This window comes from Nothoprocta perdicaria, unplaced genomic scaffold (genome assembly GCF_003342845.1).
Source record: "Nothoprocta perdicaria isolate Ctin4 unplaced genomic scaffold, notPer1 scaffold_108, whole genome shotgun sequence".
Classification (NCBI taxonomy): Eukaryota; Metazoa; Chordata; class Aves; order Tinamiformes; family Tinamidae; genus Nothoprocta; species Nothoprocta perdicaria.
Genome location: NW_020454183.1, coordinates 996099 through 1024070, shown reverse-complemented (window position 1 = coordinate 1024070; position 27972 = coordinate 996099). Strand labels below are relative to the sequence as shown.

Genomic DNA, 27972 nt, shown 5'->3' with positions numbered 1-27972 from the left:
AAAGAAAAAAGAACACACACAAGATGAACCCCAAAGCAGCATCAAAAATAAACCGATAGCATGCCGTCTCTAATAAAGCAATATATATATATACATAAAAGAAATGAGCAAAGCTGAATTCATCTGCTGGCATGAATGAATTTTTCTGACAGAAGCCAGGCCAAAAGTTGAAGAATGGTATGATTCCAACTCCTAGGCACAGGGAAATACTGGAGGTTTTGCTTTCATAGGGCAGATTTTTTATACAGGAAGTCTGGTTTGCTCGGAGACCTCCTTCCTCTGCTCACTCCATCCTCCCTTTCCAGGTCGGCGCTTCTCTGTGTTCCGTGTTCCAAGGGCTCCTCCTCTGCCAGTCTCCTGCCCGGCCTCTCCTCGGGCACGTCAGAGGCGTACGCAGGGAGCGCAGGTCTGCCCGAGGTCAGGCCGTAGGTTAAGTCCGCTTCCATTTTCGCTCTGCCCCTGAGGTGCATGGGGCCGTTGGCGGCGTTTTCCTGGGCGGCCAAGGCCAAGTCCAGTCGCTGCGGGGGCTGTTCTAAGACATCGAGGTGTATCGGCTCACTCTTCTGCCTGTGCTGATGCCCATCCTGGGAGAGCAGGTACTCCCTCCTAGAATCCTCTTGCTTTTTTGGAGATATCTGGGTAGGCAGGTAGGCTGGCTTTAAGCCACTCGGTGATGCCTTATTGTGGCTATATAAATCCGGGCCAAAATACATGCCTTGTGAGGGTGAGGGACTGTGTCTGTTAGGGGCTGGCGTGGAAGGCCTGCATGCAGCATTAGAGAAGTCATAGAAGTCAGGGTACTCCTGCTGATTCTCCCGAGCATCTGCCTTTTGCTCCATGGCATGTTTCTTGCGAGCCGTGGGCACGTGCCTGCTCTGGATACAGGCGATATGCTGTGGTGGAGCCGAGCTGACCTCTGGCACTGCCTGGCTTAACTCCGTGTCAACAGTGAGTTCCGGCAGCCGTCTGTCCTTGAGGGACATTGCTGACACTCCCATGGCAATGTCTGGCATCAGCTCATTGAGCAGGGGCTGAGTACACTGCGAAAGAGAAACGAACAAAAAAGGAGAAATCAGGCTGTGGAAGTGAATCAGAAACTAAATGTAAACCATATCTCGGGTACTTTCTGTAATTCAGAAAGACATTTTCCTGACCTATCTTTGCCTAGACTAACCTTAGCTGGCACGTTTCCTGTGGTGCTTGGAGAACAAATGTATTCTCCATCCTCCACGTCAGGTTTTTTCTCATTCCTCCACAAAATGGTTGCGCTACAATAGTAGCTGCTTCCTAAATATCTTATATTTTATGTGCTGGAAAGTGAATTACAGTGTACTGTTAAGCTGTCACAGTGTAAACTTGCTTCAAAGAACTTGCAGCTATCACCCTAAACAAGATACTCGGCACAGAAAGATGTAATACTATAACCAAGAATCTCAGTGCAGGGCAGCCAGGAAACATTTGTTTCCTATATAACCCCTCCACTTAACATTCCACATTCTAAAGCACCTTAACTGCACGCACACCTACGTGAACACCGAGCTCAAGGGCTCGGGTGGCACTTGCTGCAGTGCTGACAAGACTCAGAAAAGGTGTGGGGAAGCTGCAGCATCACACGCTGCTCCTTGCACATCCCTGTGAGCAATCCTGCAATGACGGCACCTCATTCTTCCAGGAGAGTTAACATTTCTGCTTGCATTTACTGCACAAGTGAAAACAACAAAAGATCAAAAATATTTTGATAATTCTGAGGTACTAGCCATGAGAATAAAAATATCATCCAAATTAAGTCAATGTTTCTTATATTTTTAATAGAAACAGTTTATCTAATAAAGGCACTCCTAACAGGAAAGTTACGCAAAAAAAAAAAGAGAGAACATTTTCAAAACTATGCCAGCTCTTGCAGAAAGATCATTACATTGTTTCCTTAAAGGAGCCAGCTCTGACCAAGAAAAACAGATTTATGCTACAAAATAAATTCTTGAATAAAAGTATTTCAACTTCAAATAACTTATTAACTTAAAATATAGAAAGGAATGGAATGTATTTAGGACAGCTGCTAAAAATTATAATAACAATAAACAGGCAAAACATATCCATTCAGATATATTTCAATTCAGAACTCCAGCATCTGAAGTTCTCAGTATGACAAAACCTCTCTCAGTGGTTCCACTCCAGAAATGAATAATCAAATTCATTATTTAGCATTTCATGCACTTTGCAGAGCCAAGGCTTTGCTTAGCATCTCCTACAGCTCACCATTTCCATTACATCAATCCAGCAACTATAATTATCACCTTTAAATATAGCCCATAATGCACATTCCATCATTATACAATTACGAACGCCTGTTTACCTAGTGCTCTCTCTAAACAAATTCACCTATTTTTGGTGTGCTGACTCTGAATAGCCAAAAACCCCATGATTTTCACGTGTGCAAGACAACATGCGGTTCACTACTGCACTTATGCTTTAATGTAGAGGAAACTATGCTATTTTGGAAGATGAACGAGTCTTATTTCCACCTCTGAAATGCTCCTGCCTCGGGACCAGTCGGTCTCCCAGCAATCAGGCCATGTCTTTGGCATGCAGAAGGCCGATGCCCATTCTGATGACCCCCTTTCTATGAATTCTAATAGGAAAAAACCCCCTCCTGAAAAGCCAAGGTGCCGTTTAGCTCCCTCACCAAGCCAAGCTCCTCTCGATCATCCCCCAAAGGCGCAGAGGGGGAGAAACCCCAGGACTTACTGCCTGCTTCTCGGCTGCCAGGGCCGCTGCGGCGGCGGCCGCCACCGGCCTCCCCAGCGCGGCGGCGCTGGCGCAATCCGGAGGCGCCGCTTTAACGGCGGGCAGGTAGGCGGGTGGCGCGGCCTTGGGAGCCGCGCGCGAGTGGAAGAGCGAGTGGTTGCACGGGTAGGAGAAGGAGCGGGAGGGATGCTGGCTGGGCACCCTCTGTTTCCAGCCCACTTTGAACTGGCTGTGGAGGGGAGTTGCTGGCGGGTGGTAGGGAGGCGGCGGAGGGGGCAGCGGCGGGTGGAAGGCCACGAAGGAGTCCAGCTCTGTAAACATGGTTTCCGCAGCAGGGGTGCTGTTGACGCGGCACCGGCCCGACTGCCGCACGGTCAGCAGGGGGCTTTCATCCCCGAAGCGCTCGTCGGGGAAGAACTTGTGAGGATTCTGCAAAAGGAGGAAACAAAAACCCCACAACATGTAACCAAAGTCAGAAATTGTCCAGACGAGGCTCCTACACTGGCACGTACCATGGCAGGCTAACTCTGCCCTCTACAACACGGCCCAACTTTCAGGTGATGATGGCTGCCGTGACCAGAGGCAGATTCCCCATGTGAGCATGGTGACACCCAGCGTTTTTGCTGAGCACTGAGACAGAGGGTTTCACAGCCCCTATGGGCACCCTACCCAGATACACAGTCTCAGTCAGGGCTCTCCCTCCTTTTTGGTTCAAGAATGAATCACAAGCGAGAACTCTTGGTGTGCTTGGACTGGCACAAATGAACAGCCTCTTTGATAAGGAATTTGCAGCCCTTCAGTTGTTTGAACTGTTAACTCTACTTACCAGTTATGGAAGTGCTCAGTTAAAAAGCAAACCATTCTTGCTCCACAGTTATTCATTCAGGTCTTAATGATTTAAGATTTTAAAAAGACTGAGACAGCAAGTTTAGAACCTTGGACAGTAGGAAGCAGCCCTTCACAGTGAAGCTCTTGCTTGTAACACTATAGTTATGCACAGGGACTGCTCTCCAAACACTGCTGAACAGCCAATTATCGACTGCAATTAAATTGTAACCTAAGACATGAACTGGTTTTGCAGCATTTCATCACCCGGTTCCTGCAAGGAAAGGGACTAATTCAGCATTCCTTAACTCCTAGAAAGTTAGTTTGAAGACCTTCTGTTAAAAACAAACAAACAAAATCGCTGTTTCCTTGTGGAATCAGACCAGCCTGTTCTACAGCTAGTGTTTTATCTTACTAAATAAGTAAGAAAAAACAAATAAAAACCTCACATATCTGGAAACACCCTGAAAAACTCTTTAATCTCTATTTTAAATCTTGGCCTCAATCTTATATCTAAATCTGGGACAGACAGACACCTTGAAAATCAACAGCTTTTGAAAAAAAATATTCTGGAATTACCCATTTTTAAATCACCTAAGTCAGACGTAACAGCCATCCCTGAAGCTACAGAAGCTCTTTGAAGCATCAGTGCTTCTGGAAATGCAGGTGCACAAAGAAACTGTTTTAACTGCAGTGAAAGATCCAGGCCAAAGCACCTGCAAGCAGACTAGCTCCAGCAACCCTGCCCGTGTCCGGGCCTGTTTTCCATACCTGCAGGAGTTCGGCAGCAGCATCAGAAAGCCCAAACTCTCGCAGCACACGGATCTGGATCTCGTAGCTGACCGTGGCCCCTTCGCCGCAGTTGAGGGCATAGGCCCTTTGCACCTGCTCCGTGTGCCGGAGCTCCTGCAGCCGCCTGATCATCTCCTTCACCACAAGCAGGTTAGGAACTGGAGCAGGGGAAAGGAGCAAAAGCAGAGCTTACTTTCTGAACAATCAGACACTGACTTATCAGCCCGATTAGCCTTATTTTTGAAAGAATAACCAAACATCAGGCTGCTTAAGAGAAGCCTTTTTTAAGCAGCATTCCACCAAGAGCAGTTTGAATTACACACGTGCCTAATGCCTTGGAGCATCATTATGGGATAAGGCACATGGGATAACCCCCCATACAAATGGTAAAGACACACACCATTTTTCCAGATTCTGCTGAACAGAACCACAAATCTAGCCTTCTTTGAAAACCCCTTATGATGCAAGAATTTTATGATTTGAGGTGGGATGTGAGGCAGGATATCTTAAATAACAACCAAATGTTCCCTCAGGAATACTGCTGGCCAAGAATACACTGATTTTTTTTGGCCTACATTTCATACTTCTGGTGGAATTCCATAATCGCAAGACCATAATAGCAGTATATAACTACAGAAAGAGCATTAAAAAAAAATTTACACAAGTTGCAAGCCAACATAAACCCGTTGAATTATGTTGTTTTATGCAGTCATATTGAAATTATTAAAAAAAGAGAAAAGCTTTCTAACCATATGCAATTTGGGGTATTTATCCTGTTGCACAACGTTTTCATGAGAAATTATATTTTATCGTGGTCTTTCTGTCCTCAGGAAAATGTGCATATCCTGAGAGAAGTCTAATGCAGATCTCTGAATATGTAACCTTTGGCATCTGCTCTATTAGCAGCTTTACAAGGGTTGTATATGACTACAACCAGACGTCCATAATGAAAGCTCATAAAAATTAAACAGATCAGACAGCAAGAACAATGTGAGAGAGCATTTGCATTACAGAGAAGGAGAAAACACAACAACTGTTTCTAATCTCAAACATAACACTGGTACATGAGAAACAAAAGTGTAGAGCAAACTGATTTTTATTTTCCTAGTACATTAGCCCCCAAAATAAAGAATTATCCAATCTTCAAGTCTTGGAAATGCATTTACCCACCACACACTTCAATTACTCTGAAAAATCCTGATTTAGCAGCCATATGACTGATATATATCAGATGTACACAACATTTTACTAACACTGAAAAAAAGAATTTTAGAGAAATTCGAATCTGCTCACCAAATTGTGGTGGAACATATGAAATTTATTATGCAAAAGTGTTATCTTCTCAGCCTCTTCTTTTAGGGTTTTTCAGGTGGAAAAAAATACAGGTATTAGGTGTATGAAAAATAGAGTTCAAATCGAAAAAATACTTCAGGAAATCCAGTTACCTGCAGAATCTAATACCAAAGCAGCAGAGATTCGGGCACAGGCCCAGCTCTCTTGCAGAACAGCCACGGAGACAGGCTGCCAGCAGCACTGCTGCCGCCTCGGTGAGCGCAGAGCGGGCAGGAGCAGCGCACAGGGAGGCAGCACAGGCCGCACGGAGCCTCGTGCCCTGCGAGCTCTGCCCGAGGGCACTGAGGGGACGTCACGGAGCTCCCCCTGCAACAGGTCCTGCACGGATCCCTGCACAAGTTGAGGCCCTGCTGCATGCTGGCATTTCCACATGAGGAGCTGGTCCCATCTACCCTTCTTAGCTCAGGAAACTGGCAAACAAGACATTCTTTGGCCTCATAAGCAAAGCAGGCAACTACCAGCAATAAAATACCTATATTCCAGATACTGGCTGGGCTCATAACTCATCCAATGCCCAAATGGCATTGGCAATAATTTTAAGCAGAATCAGTTTGCAGGGGTGCTTCATGTGGGTCAAGATCCCTCACTGGTATCTGGAGGCAGATTCACAGAACCCAAGAACTTCTGCAAAACACCAGAGTCCTTCGGGAAATTGTTTCCTTTGACAAATTCTTTGGAAACTAGAGTCTAGCAGAGTACTATAAATCAAACGCAGAGTTTCATCTTTTGATGAAACAGTTAAAATTGAAACAATGGTAAGTATATTTATGCTTTTCTATAGAAGGGAAGATATCTGAATGGTGTAAAGCACTGCTGAGAGACCAAAGCTGTACATTTCTAAACAAATAATTAACATCCTATCAAACCATAGAAAACTCTTCTGAAACTCCTTAAGGGTATCACCCATCTCTAGTCATAAAAATGGATCAAGGAGATCAAAACCCTTCTAGAAAGCCTAACTCAGTGTTTATCCAAGAAGCGTTTCAAATCTTGATGCCTTTACTAAATTTCTCTCACTTCAATCCAGGCCTATTGAGTTTTGCCCTGTCCCTAGCAAACTAGAATGGTTTATCTGCTCACTCTCACATTGTCAGCTGAAGGGAGAGATAAACAAAGTCTTCTAAACAGGGGAGAAGAGGAGGGAAAAACTCCCACCTTACTCTCCAGCTTCTTACTATGCCACCTGCACATAGTTCATCTCCTCAAAGTAGCCCAACCAGAAGATGAAGTGGGTGAGTGCAAGAAGCCCGAAACACGACAAACCCCGCTCTGCGGATACGAGCATTCAGTGCCTCAGTCTGCCCCCTGTCCCGCACAGCGCTGCCGCTCCGGCGGCCTTACCTGGGATCTCGTTGGCTATCACGGAGGGCGGGCTGGCCTGGGGCGCGCTCACTTGCTGGTGGGTAATCACGTGGCAGCACTGCGGCACCGCGTTGTTCACCATGTACAGGGTGTCGGGCACGTTGGACATGCGGACCATGCGCAGCCGCACCAGGTCCGTTTGCTCCACCATCATCTCGTCCAGCACCGACTGCAACGAGAGCCGGCGGGGCGGCGGTGAGGGCGCCGCGGCCAGGGCCCAAGGCACCCAAACCGCAGGGCCTCCAGCCCCTAAAGATGGTTGGTTTTTTTCCACAGCCTTTATATTCAGTTTTCCAGGCATTCCCAAAGCTGGATTTCAGAGCAAACAGCAGTCAGATGAAAAAGGCCAGGCAAGACTGCTTGTTTATTTTGTAACTTTTGGATGGGAAGCAACCATCCCAAAGCCAGACTCTCTGCGTTCTGCCTCACCTCTGTTTCCAACTCTGGCAAGTTGAGCTGAACATACACGTCTTGCAAGGGAGACGTGCTTCCCTTGGACATCTCAGCTGATGGAAAAGGGCTATGCAAGCCCTTGGTTAAAGGTCTCATTTAATGCTGAGCTCTTTCAAGAAATGGGTGGCTAACAAGCGACTAACAACTGAACTTACTCTCATAAGCAAATTCTGCACTCCGTGATCAAACTAAACAGTAGTATCATTCACCAAGCAGAAGAGTGACGATCCTCTCATATTTACTAAGGTTGCACAGTTAATGATACCTTTAAATATAATAGCATATAAAAGACAACTAGGATTCCTGATAGAAAAATATTTTTAGAATCTGCTTTTCGCCATAAAATTGCTACCTAAATCACTTCCATGCTGCACAGTGAGTACCAAAAGAGTCAAAGCTTTCATTACATAGTCTTTACATTTTTGTTAGTTTAACAATACAAGATGCATAGACACAACGGTAACTGGCTTGTCTTCCTTTGTTTCTTTACAGGCTGTCTAATCTTTGTGCCCAAAATTCAAACAAGTTTGTTTTCCCACTCCCCTCCAAGAGGATAATCATTGACAACCCGCACACTTGGAAAACATTCTCTTCAGTACAGGAGCCAGGACTTCTGCATTCACCAGAGCAGCGTTCAGAGCTTTGGGGCGGGATGGATGAAGACACCTTCACCCGGCCCTCCTGCTCTGCAGCCCCTCTGGTGCTGGGACCACACAGTTCTGGCCCTAGACTGTGACATTACCTAGGAGCCTACGAGAGGTCTGCTCTGGCAGTCGGAATAGAACACGTTTCTACCCTGCATAGGAGCCATCTCGATCCTGACAATCACCAACATCAACAGAGGTTCTATGGGACTTTCAGTTTTACTGCCCTAATGCAAGACCTTCACTAAAAAAACTTCTTCTACAGTGGGTCAAAAGGGACTTTTCTAAAATTGGACACAAGATATTATTCCATTCTACAGAGGGTCATCAGAATATAATTAATATTCATCTATTTCTTGTTTCTGTCTGAATCTAAGTCCTCTGCGAGGTGGAATGGTAGCTCTCCACCCAGCTCTAGTAGGAGCTGGGGAGCCTGAAAGACCTGGCACCGAGCTTGCTGACGAGCTGAAACTGGGACTCTCAGGCTCTCACCTTGCCATCCGCCTGCCAGGTGGGCTGCCGAGGAGCTGGGCCGGCAAACTGGCTGGAAACCAGGGAGGTTTCCCTCAGAACGCTGCTTTGTTTCCGGTGGAATTTCATCAAGATCTGTCTCGCAAACATTTCAATTTCGACAAAAAAAAATTTTGTTGAAATTTTTTTCTGACCAGTTCTAGAGACTTGAGCCTGATGATCAATCTTGTAAGTCTTGTTAAATTGAAAATGTTAGTATTTTAGGCCAGTACATGCAAAGAGAGACAAAACACACCAAAAATTTTTCCCTGTTTACAGAACCCCCTGATGATTCTAGTTTAGCTGTGGCCAAATGTTATTAATGGTCATTACCTTGGCCTCCTCCACATATGGTGAGAATAGTCTTGGCCTCACATATATTCCAGCATTTTTTTGCCGCAGCCAGGCATTTGACTTCCCACCTTCTGATGTCGGCAGCATGTCTGAAGGAGGTGTGCTAATCAGGCCTCTCTTCATCTTTGAGAATCAGAATAAAAACAGTTTAATGACTCATTAAAGAAAGAAAGCACTGTTTACGAGGGAGAAAAAAAAAGAATTTTCTTCCTTCTAGGGAATCTCTACACAATTTTTAGAAGTCTTCTGAAAGAATCATTCTACAAAAAAAACAAGCAGGGAAGGAGGGAAAGAAATTAAGAAGAGCTGCACATATAACTTAGTGATGACATCCTAGGAAACATTTCTCCCAGGAATTTGCATGAGAAGACCGACTTACGGCATCGCTCAGGACTTCGCTGCTCATGGGTAAGATGTGCTCAATGCGGATGAAAGGCAGAAGGGGAGACAGGATCTCTCTGAGCTCCTCAATATCCAGATCTCGCCTCTTCACCCCTCTCTTGTTCACACTGTGAGCGGTACCGCTCAGTAAATTAGGCTCTGCAAGAAGGAGCAGAAAGTAAAAAGTCTACATGTTGCTTGTATCACATGCAATAATAGTGCATTTTAATAATATGGCTGATTCTGTCTTTTTTTTTTTATTCCTCTTATTGTATTACATGACTGACACCTTGTAGGTGTGGATGAACTACAAGCTACTTGCATTTATACTTTAGGAAATATATATTTAACTGGCTTCCCACATCCAACACATGCAAGATCACCACTTAAATGATGACTGTAGCAATAATGTGCATCTCATCTAATGAAAGGCAAATTTACTTCTATTTTAGAAAAAAAAAATTAATACCACTTAATGGTTTGTTTTTCATTATCACAGGTTTCTGTGGGAAAATGTACCCAAACTGAAGCAAAAGGTTGACACAGTAAACTAAAAATGAAACACATGTGCTTGAAAAGCCTACACCAGTACAAACTAGAGGATACTACAGTCTTCCTATGTAGTGAACAAGTTGCAAGAAAAATTACTCTGAGGCATCAGAAAATCAGAGTACTTAAAGGCAGAGGCCTTTTGCCTCTCCTTAGCACTTCCTTCCCCTGCACCCAACTTCACAGCAGTATGGCAGGTTGCCCAGGCAGGTTTTGAACATCTCCAAGGATGGAGACTTCAACTTCTCCAGGCAACCTGTTTCAGTATTTGACCACCTTTACAGTAAAAAAGAAAAAGCTGTTACGTTTAAATATCAACTCCTCTGTTTTGGTTAGCACCCTCATCCTGTCACTGGGGGCCACTGAGGTCTGTTTACTCTCTCCCTTTAGATACTTATAGATAAAGGTCCCCTTCCACTCAAAACTTTTCTTCTTGAGGCTAAGCAATCCCAGCTCTCTCAATACACAGGGTTTTATTCTTCTAGAGGAAAGCTATTCTTAAATAGCTTTTAGAAAAGCTATTTGTAAATAGCTTTTAGTGCTGTTTAGTTTTGCACATACCTATTAAAGTTCCTTAAATTATATATTACCCACAAAAAGGACTGACATACCTTTTTTTTTTTGGTTTGTTACCACTTGTTGGTTTAAAAAGATCCTTACCTCTGTCTGCTATTCTCTTCATCAACTGGTGTTCTCCCCATTTAATAAGATATTTAAGAATATCTTGCTCACTTGCCTGGTAGAAAGAGAAAACCAGAAGTTAGAAATTTGTATATGCTTAGGGTTAATGACACACTTAAAAGCTGCATATCTTGCACAGTTAAAAAGAAATACATCTGTACCTGGAACAAAATATCTCTCATATATATCTCATATATAAAATATCCCATTTTTAAAGTAAATCATCCCATGTGTTGCTTCTCTTCTTCCTCGTCCATTTTTAAGAAGTCCTTCCTAACTCACAGCCCTAACTTGTCATTTTTAACAGCTTTTCAGTTCAACTGTTTATCATTTCTAAACTCCTATTTTGCAACACAAACTCTGGGGTAAGTTCATGCTATACATACCACCTAGCTCTTCTCTCCAACCCTGCATGTTGCACTTTAAAACAGAGTTTTCAGCATGTCCTGAAATTTCTAACAACAATCTGCATACAAGTATTCTTAAATTTTAAAGATTAAGGTCTTAAAGATGAAAACTTGAAAAAGGAAACATGGCTTTTAATTTTCAGAAGATCTTCACGGAAATAAAAGATGGACCAACTTTTAGCTCCAATTCTAAACAGAGTTGCCCTATCAGGAAAATAAGAGAAATAAAAGATAGACCCAGCAAGAGCACAGCTGTGACAACTGAAGCCTCTTCACTCAAGGCCTTAATTGATTCCATGCTCCGTGTGTGGTGGGAAGCAGATCCAGGCAGGATGCGAGTCTCAAAAATGGGCGGAACATACAGCAAGATAACGCGTGTAGCTTGTGCTGTGGCTTGAGTTTTGGAGGGGGCTCTTTATGCAGTGGTATCCACTGAGAACAGATTCACAGAGCTGTGCTATTATATGCTATCCTCTCTAGATTTAGTATTAAGCCTGAGTGCAACCAAAAAAGGAGGGTAAACTATGAATAAGCTATGTGACTGGTCATCATTACAAACATCTTTCTACAGAGGTAGCAAAAATCCACAAGTTTTCTATTAATCAGAACAGTTTCCTTCCTGGAAAACAAAAAAAAAACAAAAAAAAAAAAACAAAAAAAAAAAAACAAAAAAAAAATCCACAAACACTGGATAAAAGTCATGAGAAAAATGAAATACTGCAGTACTTGTCTCTTCTTTATATTAAAGCAAAATAAAACCCAATACACTTAAACATGCCAAGCTAGAAATGCTTCATCTAAAACAATTTGCAGCTGTTTCTGAGCTATTACTAAGATTCCAAGCAATAACTTACAAACCGGTTTGGGTCGTGTTAGAAGCCAAGAAACAGAATAGTTTTCTTTAAAAAAAGCTGAAGCAAAAATTAACATATGCAATAGAAAACTCAGTGCACATACACACTTGCTCTTGACTACAATTTAGAGTGATCTACTGAAACCCTTCCAGCCATGGGATGACACTGGCTGCTTTGAGCAGGACTAGCGGTACTCCGAGCTGCAAGGCTACCTGTAAATAGTCCGACTGAATAGCTGTGAGCAGGTGGTCCTTGCTCAGTTCATAGAAGACTTCTGAAGTCATGACCTGGGTAAACTCCTCACAGAGGAAATGTAGTGCTTGGCGATGCACCCACTTGGACCCATACGGTTGGGAGCTCCACTTGAGAATGGCAATTAAGGTGTCTAGTGAGATGCTCTCAGCAATAATATCTTCACAGCCTATGGAACAAAAGCAAGAATCAATACTGTTGTTACAGAGCGCTTGGATCCTGAAGGAATACAAGTCTAAATAAGTAAAGGAATACATGATTGCCATGATAGCAATAGCAAGAATAAAACCAGAAAAGGCCTACAGACCAAGCTTTGCGAAGAGTGTTAAAACTCTCACTAAAAGTTTAATGCATTTTTAATTGTGGTTTAGGATTTGGATTATACCTTATGATTTACCTTTTAAAGCCACATGAAATGTCATTTTTCAAGTAAATCTAGACGAATGACTGGAAAACTGGTCTATTTAACAGAGTAGTATTACAACCTACTTGATTACCACACACTATCCAGCTGGTTAACCTTAAAGCTGCACGTTCGGATTTGAGTCACCACTATTTACAACAGTCCATAAATGCGTATCTACAGCAGTTTGCAGAATATAACTCCTTTTTTGTCCATATTACTTCATGAATTGACTTTATTGAGACAGGACCAGAAGTTTTGGGGTGCTGCTGATTCTCAGCTACTCAGCACAGGATAAGGGCAGCAAAGCTTAATTCATCTGTCTGGCAAAGAAAGTAGGAAGTCACAGTAGCTCTGGACCGTCACCCTGGCCTCCGTGCTGCACACAGGGATAACAGGACAAAAAGCACCTCTGTGGGTATGAAAGGCAGCAGTGGGAGGGATCCCCTGGCCCCTTGGCAGTGTGAGCACCTGCTCTTCATGGAGCACTGAGACGCTCGGATGGGCGGCTCGGCTTGCTGTGCTAGGGCAGGAGAGCCCAGCGGGAACAGCTTTATGGCAGCACTCTGCACGGCTCATTTTTACATCTGGCTCACAGATGCACAGAATACTATTTCTGTTTGGAAAATAAGAGTGAGAGTTTAAAAGAAAAATTCCAGTTTTAGAATTCTATAAATCCACTATCGGCTACAAGCACAAAATTGTAACTCAACTTAGTCCAAGAGCTGAGTAATGAGACATAGCGCTGCATAAAGACGTAGGCCACGAAGCCCTGCACCATTCAGAGCTTGCTTGCTTGCACTGCAGTTGTTTTATTTCTTAAGACTTGATCATTTTCAAACACTCTTGAAACAGAAAACTAAGCTGTGGCAGTTGTTTAGAGCACTGTGTGTCTTTCATTGTTTGCTACAGTCATCTGCATGTTGCCAAGACAAAAAACAATCAGGCTCTTGGTGCTACACCTGATCTTTTGAACCACCCGCACATGCTCAAAAAGTACCAACAGCAACAAACGGGATTAAAGAAAACACTGCTTTCCCACAGAGGTTAACGTGCAGAAGGGAAGCATCACACCAGCTCTATCACAACTAACAACGTGAGGACATTACAGAGCAAGCAGCAGCAAACACCCCACTTCAGACGGGCAGAAAGATGTCTGACAAAGGAGCTACTATTTCAAGGCTCAGTGATTTGAAAAGGGAATGTTTGAGTAGTAGGGAGGAGGAATCAGGAAGCAAGAATTTAATGTGTCAAGTTTATAACCTCTCATGTCTACATATATATATATATATATATTTGACTTTATACTATGAAAACAAAGTCCGGATGTTGATTACCAGAACAATATTCTACCTTTTAATTTTTTCTTTAGGAAGAAATGATAAATCATACACAGAGCCAAAATTCAGTGCGAATCCATGCAGCAGATTCCAGGAACACGTCTGAACACAGATTTAGTTTGGGAAACACAACTTCTATTAATTTTTCAAAGGGAATTTGAGAACCAATGTCTGCATCCCCAGCTGCACTTTACGGAGTTCATAACCACAACACATTCCCATGTATTTTTCACACATCCGATCAACGTCAGAGAAGAAAGGTGTATTGGTGTAGCCACTAACATAAGAACTAACAAAAGCGAGGGCCCTCCTGAAAGATGTAGTAGCAGTAACAATATGTTCGTCATTCTTTGTTGGATTTTCCATCCATTTCTGTCAAAGGGATGAGTTCTGAGTGATGCTTGAGCTCGCCTGCTTTGTCCTTTGCTATCACCGCCATGGTAATTCTCAGCACTTCCTATTTTCATTCAGCAAAGAATGCTGAAATCTGCTGTTTCTGAGAAAAATCCATCCCAAAGAGCTGAGCAACAGCACAAAGAAGGACAACAGCTGCCTAGACACTAACATGCAGGCTGGCTTGCAGGGAACAGTGAACACGGTTAGGGGAATCTGGCCTATGAGCCTCACTGGCCCCGCACAGAGGAAAGCGGAGGGCAGCAAGTGCTCTCTGAAACACGCCCCTTGCTTTCTGGAACAAGTTAGGGGATCTGCCCTCCCTAGATACGGGAATTTTCAAGAAATCTTCAAAAAAGTCTTCAAAAATTCAGCCCCTCTCCCCCCAATTTCCTTGACTTTTGAGACTCAAGAAAATAAAGTGTTAAGCTGGCAGCAAAGCTGGCAAGGTCAGGAAAGTGGATCAGACACTCACAAATGCCCGGTTACAACACGCTTAAGCAGAACTAGATTCCCTATAATTACAAAAGCAAAGCTTTTCAAATTTTTTTTCAAGGTTGACTGTTGCACTAAGACTCCCTGCTAAATTCCCTAAAAGCAAAGCACAAGCTTTTGTGCATTCTCATTATGCGACTTGCATGCCAGCAGATGACTATACCCCGTGACGTCTACCAACTACACCTCAAGAGCCGCGTTTCAAAGGTCGCAGGGAGACCCAAATCCCCACCGAAAACACTCACAAGAACCAAGCTGAGAGAGCAGAGAGGCTCATCTCAAAGCAAACGCCACTCACAGCATTTCTACATCTGATGTTTATTTTTGAAACAATAAGGATAGATGCTCCCTGCAAAGACACAAACCACTGCCATGAGACACGCAGTTCTGAAGAGCGGAGATTTACTAATTTATGAGAAAACAGAGAGCATCAGTTCAATCTTAATCCCTCTATCAAGTCTCACCATCCCACAGTCACCATCAACACCGATGTGTGTCTAGCAAAAGAGACTGGTTTCCCTAAATAATTTTTATCAGTGCATCAGAACAGAATGCTTATTGCTAAAAAACATTTCCTCACACTGGGTGGTAATGAAGGTGTTTTTGAACACCTAATAAACTGGTGCAACACAAGTCCAGTTACAAGAGGAATCCATTTTTTTTTCCATAGATATTTCCCTTGCTTTAACTCAGCCATTTGACCAAAAGGCCCTCATCTAACAGCTGTAATACTGTTTCTCACAGCTAAAGAGAGCATTCTTCTTACTTGAGTATTATTTGATAACATCCAGGCAGGGAAAGCCTTTCTGAGATCTGCTCGCAGTGTCCCAGAACGCAGCTTCTGAGCATCAGTATCTCTCAGAGACTTATCTTAAGGAAAGGGAAGATGACACTGTCTACCGGGGGGAGAAATGAAGCACTCCTCCTCCTAGATACTAATATTCTTCAATCCAGCCTACAAACAAGTCTGTTCTTCCTCTGTTCTCTCCCCACTGTGATTCCACAGCCCTTCCAAAAAAAATAGTTTGAGCCCATGGTTAAGACACTAACCAGCTGACTAGAGTTTTATCAAGGCAGTTGGCAGATCTATTAAAACAACTCAAGAGTCCTCAACAACTAGCAAAAATGGCATTAAGTAAAGTTCTTGCCACAGGATTAACTGCATTTAACTCATTTTGTGGAGTTTCCCCTTTCCCCCCTATGTAAGCTTCTGGAGACAAGGAAAAAAACTAGCAAGAATTCATCCAGATGATGAACTAGGGTCCAGAAGCCACTGGGCTTTGTTTGCTACTGACATTTGTCACACCAGAACAGATCACGTAGGTAGCCTTTTAAACCCCACTCTTTTAAACTTGCTGGTGCTTAAGGAACAGTTGAGCAGTCCAGACCAGCTCTGGGTTGTACCGCAAGGGACTGGGAAACAGGAGACTTCTCCAAGAAGACCCTTGCTGCTCCAAGCCAGCTTCCAGAGGAGGCGGGGGTGATGGGAGCCACCTGATCAGCTTTTTCCCATGTCCTGGAGAGCCAAACATCCAAGCATGGCTGTACTCATCAGCAACTCTTCAGGAAAGGCTCAGGGGCCATGGCTGAGCAATATCAGGAGCTACTCAACTTGCAGGCCCATCTATCAAACAAGACATCCTCTTCTGACCACCCACACCATCTCCTGTTGCCCATGTCACCGCTGTGCTCAGCTGCGATCAGCTGCTGAGCTCCGTTCTGCCGAGTGTGTTTCCAGCTGGAGCACATCACTACCTGCCCAGCCCCACCAGCACAGGCGGGCAGGCACATGTGGAAGGCAGGGCAGCAGCAACACTTCTGGCAGCCCAGTCTGTATCACGTTGAAGAGACCTTCTTCAGGGACAGATTCAAGTGACCAACTTCAGGGCCATGGCAATACAAATTCAAGCCGTCCGCAGAAGCAGGGAAGCATCAAATATAAGAGGAGTAAGAATGAGCCAGGTAACTTAGCACAAACAGGAAAACACTGCTTTGTATGTGGTATAAGCAGCAAGCACAACAGTTGTATTCCCTGGATGAAAGCTCAGTAAGTTGCAGCAGTTCTAATAGAGAGTATTAGCCAGCCAGCTGGAAAAAATAAATCATGAAGCAGATATAAACAGAAACTTGTACAATTTAAAAATATTTTATGATAATATGACACAGCTATAAAGCTGTTTAACCTTCTAAGACTAACAGGTAAATTTTTGCAACAGTACATTTTAAATTCTACTTGCAGTCACCAGTTGGCAGCAGCTCTTGCCTGGCTTCAGTGCTCCTTAGGAAGCACATTCAGCAACACAGCTGATCCAGCTCAAACAGGACGTAATTGTGGAGCAGACATAAGAAGCTGCCAACTCAACCCAACCGAAATCAAGGGAAGACCTGAGGAAGGGAACAACGATGCGTGGAGGGAAGAGGAGCCGATTTTCAGAGGTGCTATTTCTGCCAACTCTGTGCTAGGCTTTTGTTTAAAGCCAGCGAGCTCTTTTGTTTAAAGACACCTCTGCCAAAAGCAGAGACCAAATTGCTACTCTGCAAAAGTTTCTTCTCTTTGCAAGAACATAACTCTGTGCCTGAGCCCAGCCTGGTCCAACTTGCCATCTTCCTCCTTAACCCTGTGGTGTAACAATGCTCTAAGGACATTTTCTTCCACTTTCTGCTTTCTCCCTTTTCCATTTTCTTAATAGAAAACCTCAATAGTAATTGCAGGCTTGAGTACAAAAGAGTCATCGTAAGGAGATAACAGGTCAGAAGATCAGATTTATGTTGATATTTATCAACCACACCAATTTACTGTACAGTTGAGTGCCAGACAGATTCCTTCGAGCGCTCGCGCTGTGCGGCTGCTCGCAAACTTGCTCTGATCTTCCCACAAGGCACTTGCCTCTCCTCAGTGCTGCTACCGGGGGCTTCCTGGTGCTTCAGCACTTCACTCCTGCTGAGATCAAGGGGACTTTTGATGTTGGATGATATCTGCCTTTAGATCAAAGGCCATCCTACTAAATAGGACTTTAAAATGAAGTTTCTTCTTATGCTTGTCAAGAGCAAAGTCAACACCCAAAAAATAAAAGACATACACAGCAGTAAATCTAAAATTAACTTATCTTTTTCCCTATCATTTGAATTCAGAAACTTTTTTTGAATCAGCAGGTAAAAAAGACTTCAAATAAAACTACTGCATTTGGTCCCATTATCCAAGAACGTGCAACAGAAAAGCATGTTGTTCCTCCATCGCATTGGGACAATACGTGACAGTCAGCATTGGGGCTAAGATGCAAAAGAGAAACCGTATTTAATCTCGGCACCTAACAGCTTTAAGATGGCTAATTTAGTTAAAAATTCTCAGTATCAGCCAGCCTCACTCACTACCCTGCACATGCACCGCTGTGCTGTAGAAGTGGAGAGGGAGAAGGCAAGTTCAGCTGAAGTGGAGAGAGAGAAGGAAAGCTCAGCTCCTGCACGTGCTCCCGCAGAGCGGCCGCGCTCGCAGCCGCCGCACACGCAGCACAGGGCCTCGCTGGGACAGGCGCCAAGCACCGCAGCCCCCTCGTCTCGGTGCTAGGCAGTGCAACAGGTTTCAGCAGGATTCTTGCTTGCCAATTAGTTCATGCACATCTAAAGGGCAAAAATCAACTCCTCTTAGAATATTTAGTGATCTTGGAATACATAATGATCAGATAAAGCACTAAATGACATGGAAGTCACAGCATTTTTTCCAATAGTTGTACTTGGACAACAGAGATTCTTAACACACAAACCATCATCAACTTCATTATTGGGAAATCATCTATTAAAATAGGAGAGAGTCAGAAAAAGCAATATCACTGTACCAGGAGCAGGAATAACTCCAAGGAAAAGTGCCAGAGCTGAACCATCTGCTGAAACTGAAGAACAGAACATCTGGATATTTCTTAGAAAGGATCCTAAAGACGGACCAAACTAAAAATCAATTGAAAATAAAAAGGTCAGTTGATCAGAAGCTATAAAATAAAAACTTTTTTTTGAGACTCAGCTATGAAAACTCAGCCAAAACTGAGTAGAAGGCAGCAAAATGAGTTGGAAAGACTAGCCAGACTTCTATATAATGAGCCCCAAATATTTTCCAGGAAACCTGGGAGACCAGCTTTGCATGTCTGGAAATGGGTAATATGAATGAAGTGAATCAAAGACTTGTGCAGGGAAGAGCCAGAGAGAGACTCTAAAGAAGAAAGTTAAGACTTTGCAGAAAGTTTAAGATGCAGCAGGAAACAACTGATGGAATCAGGTCAGAGAACTGGGGCAAAACAGGACACCCGGAGCACGGGGCAGGCCAGGAAGCGGGAGCGGGGGCCCAAACTGAGGAAGTTCAAGAAAACCGACCCCCACCCCAGCACCAGCTCAACCCGCAGCTCCGACGCGTGAGCAGCCGCTTCCCACAGAGCAGCACCCAGACCCGAAGGTGGAGACTGGGCCCTGCTGCCGCAAAGCCCCCGGCCACCCACCGCGCGCCCAGTTTTTATCCTGTCCTCCTTCATTGTAAACACTGAAATAAGATAACCTGCCATTATTGAGGACAGCGCCCTTTGCTAAACAGCCTGTTAACCAAGTGCAGGCAAATAGGTTTTTTTTTCTCCTATCACATAAGTTTCCTTTCAATTTTGTGTACACAACTAGATCTGAGCAATTCTTCAGTATGGGCACACAGTACCAAAACACTAAAACCAAACTTGGCAAACTAAGCTTAAAGCAACTCAGTGCCTTCTTCTATGGCACATATAGCTTTGCTGCAAATGGCTGACTGCTCTCTCCTGTAGCTAAGTAATGGTTATATTATACCTCACCTGTATAATATACCTTTGATATTGGAGAGCAATACTGGTGCAGAATCTGCTATGGAAAAGGATGCTGGTTTAGGATCCTAGTTAAGATGTGCCCAAAAGACAAAGTAGCATCAAATCCAAAATCAGGTTTCTATTCAGCATTTACTATCACTGCAAACATAAAAGCTGTTTTCCCATCTATAATTCTGTTTAAACCCCTTGTCGAGTCCCCCTTGTCTTGTCAGCCATCGGTCATCTGCCGCGAGAGCGGCTGTGCTGGGGTTCTGCAGAGCCGCCTCACGCTGCCCCGCTGCTCCTGCTCAGCCTTCCAGCACAAGGGAAGGAATTCATGAGAGGAGGCAAAAATACCCAGCCGGTGTCTTACTGCGGGCTCTAGGCACAGTCCAGTTCCCTTCCCAACAGCCTTGAACACACCAAATCCCTTCTAGCACTTGTATAACGTGCATGTCCAGAAAGAAAAGCAGGGATGTAAGGGGACAGTTTTTCACTGTTTTCAGTCCAGCTTTTGTTGTTACTTGTTTTCAGCTGCCGTGCTGTCTAGTTCTTAGGTAGCGTTCATAGGCACAATATTGTACAGGAATTAATTCAGTAACAACATTTCAGTTACTAACAGTAAAACTGTTGCCACTCCTGCATTTCATTTAACTTTGTTTCCAGGCGCATGGGAAGAGGGGGAAGGGGATAGCAGGGATCGTAAGATCGACCTAAGTCCGCAAACCCTCATTCCTCTCTCCCTAGGGCAGCCTATCTCCAGAAACACATCTCCTTTCTCTTCTGGAAATTGCATTTCAGCACATCCATTTCAACTTTCAGCACTGTCTGAAGAGCAGTTTCCTAGCATGAGCCTCTGGGAGAGATGCAGTACTAAACCAGATAGTTCCCTCCCATGCCTCTGATGCGAGGGAGCCGTCCTTGGAGTGGGCCCCAACATGCCTCCATCTTCCACAGCTCAATATAGCCATCAGAAGAACCTACTGTAAGCACCATCTCTAGCAATAATTTCATCTGTGCTTTTACTACCTGGCCCTTCCTTGGCAAGTTTTCTATTTTTACTGAATCCTGTCAGACAATTTAAAAAGAGATTAGAAGGCTGAGGGGGGACCTGATCGGTGTCTATAAATACCTCAAGGGAGGCAGTGAGGAGGAGGGGGAGGCCTCTTTTCAGTGGTGGACAGCGATAGGACTAGAGGAAATGGCCACAAACTGAAGCATCAAAAGTTCCACAGGAACTTAGGGAAATATTTCTTAACAGTGAGGGTGACAGAGCCCTGGAACAGGCTGCCCAGGGAGGTTGTGGAGTCTCCTTATCTTGGAGATCTTTAAAACCTGCTTGGATGCCGCCCTGTGCCCCGTGCTCTAGGTGACCCTGCATGTGCAGGGGGGTTGGACTAGATGTTCTCTCTAAAGGTCCCTTCCAACCTGCGATTCTATGATTTGATGAAGTCATGAAGCTACTGATATACAGACCTACTGTAAAAAGTTATTTTCATAATAAAGTTAAGTGAGCTTAAGGGAGTGGTATTGCTGGTATCTGGTGAGTCCCACTCCCAGCAGTGGCTGAAGCAGCAAGCAAAGCCCCTGGAGGACCCAGTCCCTGGCTCAGAGAGCCCTCGGGAGGCTGCAGAACCCTGGCCAGGGACTAAGGGCAGAGAGGCTGCGTCACCTTCACACCTGTCTTCAGGAACAGCCAGGTGTGAAACCGTCTAAACTTTGGGTCTGAAAACACCGACTGCCTCCTGCTCTGCACGGCAACAAATAGAAGCTTTAATCTCCTGCAACACTAGTGTCATTAAGCCTCTTTTTCAAATTTCCCTTTCATTAATCAGCAATATCACTGCATATGTGCTCCATTTGAGAGAAACTAAGTAGTAATCATTCAGGTTTATAGCCTTGCTAACAGGAAATACTTCATAGCAACTCTAAACATTTGCTCCTCTCACGAAGGCTCTCATGTTTCCCCATGTCATTTACAGCCATAAAAGGGGCTGACGGATGAAAAGAGATAAACATCAGCAATGCTAAGAGCAACCATAGCTATCAGAAATGAACAGCATGCTTCAATAACGACACCCAATACAGTTAAATTCACACCGCATTTTTCCCTACCCCCTAGATAACACAGATGCAGTACCTCCCGTTCAAAGGTGGAAAATAAATTCCTTTTCTTAAAGCAGCTTGCCAGCCAGTGCCAGCAGGACTCTGCTCCTGCTCCAGAAGGACAAACAGCACTGCTGAAAGCCACTGAAGAGCACAGGGCCAGGCGGCGGAAATAGAGCTTCATTCCCCCCTAGCAGCTAACTGGCTGCTGTGCCAGGGGGACTATGCACGGAGAAGCCCGACCTACTCAAAACTGGGGGAGCAACCACTTCCTCCCCTCCTTTTTAAACTACTTTTGGGATTGTCGCCAAAAAGTACTAGTTTAATATTGGCTTTTAACATTAAACCTTCAGCAAGTTTTAATATTAAAGCTATCACAATGGACTGCAAGTGAAAATATTTTTTTTTTTAACAAAGTAATTTCTTCTACCGAAAGCGAAGTGCTACCTACCTTGTGCAAGCATGTTAAACTCCAGGAATAACGCTATGTGATAAAGCTCCATAGCTTCTTCGGCCCTAGTCATGTTTATTTTGCCTGCTACAAGAGCCTGAACTTCACTTAAACTACCCACTGAAGGGCTGGAGTGCAAAACAGAGAGGTCCACCACATCCGTATACATGCAGTTTAAAATGACCTTAGCGTATTTTTTTGGTATGATAGACTCATCCAATATAATTCGGGTTGGAGTCCGCAGAGTTCGGTCTGTGATTTCTTCACCCGTCCGTATCCTCCTCTGCAGCAAGTGGCGAAAAAAGGGCGAGCGCGAGGAAATAACGGCCTTGTGGGCCCTGAGCTCCTCATCCAGGCAGCTCTGACTGCCCCCAAAGGGCTCCACCACATCGGAGCTGGATGAAAAGCTCAGCACCACATCATAGTAGCACATGTAATCAAACAGCGCGCGCATGTCAACGTCTAAGGAATTTGGCGTTCCAAACTCTTCGCTAAGCTGCACAAGGATATCGACGTTTTGGAATCTCGAATCCTCCATCCCAAACTCTCCCGTGTAAAGGTAGTGTAACAAAGCAGAAAACATCGGCATATCTATGCCAGCTGTGTTAATATCCATTATTATTTCTGCCCCATATTCCGGTGAGGAAGAAAGCAAAGTCTTAAAAAATGGACATCTCGCCGCCAGGATGGCACGATGCACAGGAAAACAAGTTTCCTGAAATATTAAGTCTACATCAGTACAGTATTTGTACTGATAAAGATCCGCCATGTCTTTTTGCAGCGTCCTGGCTTCCGGCCTTGCCAAATTAGCTTGTAGATAAAGTTCCTTTAAGGCTGACGTCCCTTCGTACTCTTCTACCAACGCATTAACATCTCTGACATCCCAGCCCGAGAGAAGTTCCCGCATCTGCTTGGCGTGATCAGCAGATCGACTAGATTTCCGCCGCTTAATGAATTTCTTTTTGAGGGTGGCCAGGCCAGAGGTTTTCTTCTTCTTGTCTTGAGGCTTCTCATGGCCATGGTCAAGGCTATACAGCTTGGATTCACAGCCATATCCTTGATGAGAGTAGGATGATGTCCCTGAAGAAAGAAAAGGGAAGTTTAATGCATTTATTCTTTTCTTTCAAAAAGAAAGATCGTAACATCAAAGCAGTTAAGACCACTAGTGTCACCAGAAGATGCAGTCTTTCCTCTGCCTCAGATCAGATTTAACAAGTTAATACCTAGATCCTAGATAAGACTACAGCCAATTTATCAAATGCAATTTTGTGTGTGTGTGTGCGCGCGTGCTAAAGAAGTTTATGACTCCTTTCACACTGATTTTCTAGCTTTCTAGCACCATCATATCTGGTATTTTAGTTATATCTCAGAGTCCTAAGAAAAGTGATAGGAAAGTAGTGGAGTGCTAGTAGGAAAAGACAACACAGTACTCAAAAGAGTCAAGAAAACTGAGAATATTTTTTCAAAAAGATTCAGGAAGATTTCAGCAAGGAAATATCACATATCCTTTAAATGGAGCAGTATACAATTAAAGAATACATATCAATTATTTTTCCTTAAAGATCACTTATATGGATAGTATGTCACGAACTAAACATGTCAGAAAATGAAAAGAACAGGTTCCTTTCAAAGCTATGTTGCACACCTGACCCATTCAATAAAAGAACCTTTTCTGAACGTCAAACAATTTCACGTTAGCTACATATACACAAGTAAAATATCTTGCAAGTTAGTAACGGGCATTAGGAGCTGTGCTTCTCGCAGTAATGGGAAATAGAAGTAATATTTTAATGAAAGAGTAGTTACAAATGGTTTAACAGCAGTCTGGTTCCCATGTTAAAGGGCTACTTTGAATTTAACCCAGCCATTTTTTTGTGAAATCAATTTTCACAATTTTCATCGTTGAAATCAATGTGGATTTGTTTACTTTTTATATACAGACTTTTCTGATGCACTTTTTATATACAGACAAGTCTGATGCAAAAAGCATACAGAAAAGCAACTTTCTCCCTTACAGATTATGGTGCAAGACAGTTTGCAAGTGTGTAAGCACAACTGCTAAAACGCCAAAGTTGTTGATCTTAGACTAAAATATCTCTTCTTTTACATCAGCATATAAACTATACCTAATTACAAAGGCAAGGAAGAAGGGAGAAAAGAAATTCATTTGAAATAGTATTTGCTAAAGTCTTTTTTCTTGTTAGAAAAAGTTCATAAATTTCCACTGTTACATTTGTACAACTTCACTACGTTTTGCTCGTTCTACATTTTGAAGTTGACAGCAGATCCAACCACCACACAGGTTTTTTTTTTTTAATCTTTTATAACTTATTTTTCATTTTTCTTTCACTGTTCCAGTGCTTTCAGGCAGATTTGATGTGATGCTATTTTGCTGTGCTGTTTTGAGAGTGATGCTGTGGCCCAACCTGTTACTATATTTCACACAGGTACTTCTAGAACTGTGAAAGACACAGGAACAGTCTGAATTCATATTTGAGAGGATGGCAACTGCAGCAATCTAAAATTTCAATAAATTGCTTTATTATTTAAGCTCTGGTAATAATTGCTAAATAACCTTATAAAATGGCTTTTATGCTAAGCCAATTAAAACTCCCCCAAGTCATGCAAAGTAATGGCTTTACAAGCCATTTATTACTGAGAGCTTTGGGATGCAGAAGAGACCTCTTTAATCAGGTTATCCATGTTATTTGAAATTCTGCTAGACCAGGCAATATGTTATTAATCATACTCAAAATTCAAGACATTCAAAAAACTAATTTAAATGAAAAGATGGCAGTAACTCAAGACAACTTCAAAAAGACCACACTGCCAAATGCACCATGTAAATTCTTTCCACATGATGCATCGAAGCCCCATTTTTCTATTGTTACATCCAATCTCCTACTGATAGGGACAATTCTAGACTTTCTGCTCCATTAAAACAGAAGAAACCCACATGCCTACATGGCATATTACACAAAAGCACAACTGCACTCTGGACATCCTACCATCCATGGACATAACACCATCCATGAGGTATTATGTACTCCAAGGTAGCAAAATGCTATTCAAATCTCTGTTTACCTTCAGACACAGTACCAATAGTGCTATTAACTACTTCAAATAAACAGTGCTATTAACAGGGTGTTACCCAATTGCGTTGGCCAGAAAGGAGCAGAAGGGAAGAGAGCCCTGCAGCAAGGATGCACAGTCCAGCCCAGCCAGGTTCACTGCAGCCTGCGGCTCTGTGGCCCTCAGTAACAACTGGAGGGTCTCCCTCTTTATATTTCTTCTGTATTTCTTAATAACGCAGCAGCTTTAGAAGAAATAAAAATGTATTCTTCACTTACACACCAAAATGTACCAATCTATTAAATATTGTTAAAAAGCATGAGCAGCTTCATGCCCTTAGACCACATCATATGGCCTTGAAGAGAGAAATATTTACAAGAAGCAGATGACTGTCAAGAGAAACTACTTGGGCACTTGACAATGAATAATGGGATTTGTCTAGTCCTCTGTATGCCTACACATTTGAAAACCTAATTATAAAGCTGCATTTAAAGATAAGTATCTTGAACAGATGTCTCAACCCAGAAAATGGTGGGAAACCCTCCTTCTGAATGCTGTAGATAAGTCATACGATGACTAGTTAAGCCTTTGCTGGAGCATATTGTTCTTTAAAACAGCAAAAGCAATTCATTATTTTCACCGAGTTACTCTTAAGGACTGCAAGCACACTTAGCTTTCCTTCACGTAAACTAACCCAAGACCATGGGCTGTGAAAAAGCTGCACTTTTAACAGATCAGTTCTCAGCTTTTAATCCTGCCCTTCCATTTCCACAGTTCCAGAGTTCCAGCCCAGGTACACCGTGGCACACTGTGGGTCAGCGGCAACGCAGTGTCCAAACCAACAAGCCCACAGACCGACTCCAGTCGGACTGTAGAACAATTGGCACACGCTGCACAACTACCCCTACTCTGGTCCATATACTTCCAGTTTGATTTTACACTGGATGGATCTCATGCCTTCTCTAGAAAAGGTCTGTAGAAGCTGATTTATAATACTACATCATAATTATTCTGACAAGTGATGAAACATGGAACTATCAATTTTCAATATATATCTATTTTCTACTGAGGCTGCCACAAAACCAAACAATAAAGGAGTCAGGATGAGAAAAAGCCAACCACCACAAGCAGAATGAGACACACACCAGTGCTGTAAATAACACAGTGACTGCCAGCACTTGCCCACAGCCACCCTCAGCCCAAAGCTTTCAGTCAGGAATTATGAGACCACTCTTTTACCTAAGATTAGACTATGTAGACTTTCCTGAAAGAATTCTCAGCTTCCATTTTCATTAGGTAACAAGGACCAGTAAATCTGCAGTGACACATTAAACATGGGCTTCTCTTCTAAGCTTACTTGTGAGGAACATCAAGGCCTGCCACAATTAATGCTCCCAAGGAATTTAATGAGGCCTTGGAGCATTCCCTCTGCAAAACACTGCTCAAGTGAAAGGTGTCTTGGTGTGCACATTTACCCGCTTTTTAGGTAATAAAGTTTTCAACAATTGCATAAGCAGGCTGATATATTTATCTAAAGGTGCAACAAAAAAGTTTTAGATGCTAGAAGTATCTACATAAACTGGAACATATATTTTACTACTTAAAGATTCATGGAAAACACATCACAGTTTACATATGACTTTACAGGATATTCAAGACATAAATTTTCTTTAATATGTTGTTACAAGAGCACACACAAGATGAAGATCAGAGCAGAGGTCTCCATAAATAGTTGGTGTACTGTCCTCTACCCAGGAATGTCATATAAGTAAGAACAAAAACACAGCTTCAAGTCATTTTCATCTCTACCAAGGACACTGCCACACTTGCATTGGTGATTAAGAAATAGCACTGAACATCAGTACTACTTATTCAATATTGCATAAAGGAGAACAAATACATTTATAAAACATTTGTTATTTATTGGTAATATAATTAACTTGTTAACAGCACATTAGTCCATGTTTCCAGCTAAGCAACATGTCTGCTTGTCAATAATACCATATGGCAACAAGCAGTCCCCAATTACAGAGCCACAACATGGTCAGAAGAAGAGAAAAAGTTGTCTTGAAGCCTGCCTCACACTTCCAGGCTTGCTACTAGAGATACCCCTTCCAGGAACAATTAACTCTCCATAGTGCCTTTACTAATGAGCATAACGTGCTATATGCTTTAACAACATAAAAATACATTTCATAAAAGATCCATCAAGAGTGAAAATGGAAGATATTACTAAGAGAACAACTGCTCTTCAAACCAGCACAAGTGGCACGTTTTGCATCTTGCTATCAACAAACATCCTTTTTTTTTTTTTTTTTTTTTTTTTTTTTTTTTTTTTAAATTGGCTGGCAAGTTTACTAGCAATTGGCAGATCAGCTTATTTCATACACAGACCAAACAGGTATCAGACAGCACCAAATTTCATGCACTATTGACCTTGAATGGATTCAAACTGGTGACCTAGAAAACAAGAGTTCTGTATAACACGACTGCAGACAACTCAAATGCAGTGCACATGCAATCCAGAAAGCTGTTTATATAAATTATAAGATAATTGAAAAAAAGAGTTACCTATGAATGTCTGTTGTGCCTGTGAATTCCCCCCTACCCTTGGGGAACACGAATGAGGGTAGTTAGATGCATTAGCACCCATTTTCTTCAGTCACTCAGGCATCCCGCCTGCTGGCTCAAGGTATAATCCCATAATCCCGCATAGATCTTCAATCCCAGATCCAG

The 27972-nt window shown here is 43.1% G+C and overlaps 1 protein-coding gene across 2 annotated transcripts; it reads right to left on the bottom strand.

Moving 5' to 3' along the window:
• On the bottom strand, positions 1-27971 carry BTBD7 (BTB domain containing 7). Of its 2 annotated transcripts, XM_026046739.1 has the most exons (11): positions 27808-27971; positions 22165-23244; positions 12123-12331; positions 10629-10704; positions 9418-9578; positions 9018-9161; positions 8667-8780; positions 7057-7246; positions 4342-4520; positions 2746-3174; positions 1-1040 (listed from the first exon to the last, which is right to left on the bottom strand). In XM_026046739.1, the coding sequence occupies exons 1-11, from the start codon at positions 27887-27889 to the stop codon at positions 225-227; spliced, it is 3480 nt and encodes a 1159-aa protein (XP_025902524.1). In that variant the 5' UTR covers positions 27890-27971; the 3' UTR covers positions 1-224. The 2 variants fall into 2 exon arrangements, with proteins under 2 accessions (XP_025902524.1, XP_025902532.1); XM_026046747.1 differs by lacking the exon at positions 8667-8780.
• Between the last annotated feature and the right edge of the window lies 1 nt (position 27972).

Coding starts and splice junctions, on each gene's coding strand:
- BTBD7 (XM_026046739.1), bottom strand. CDS start 27,889: ATGGGTGCTAATGCATCTAACTACCCTCATTCGTGTTCCCCAAGGGTA. Junction 8,781..9,017: donor CATATGTGGAGGAGGCCAAG/GTAATGACCATT, acceptor TTTGCGAGACAG/ATCTTGATGAAATTCCACCG. Junction 1,041..2,745: donor TGGCAGCCGAGAAGCAGGCA/GTAAGTCCTGGG, acceptor TCTCTTTCGCAG/TGTACTCAGCCCCTGCTCAA.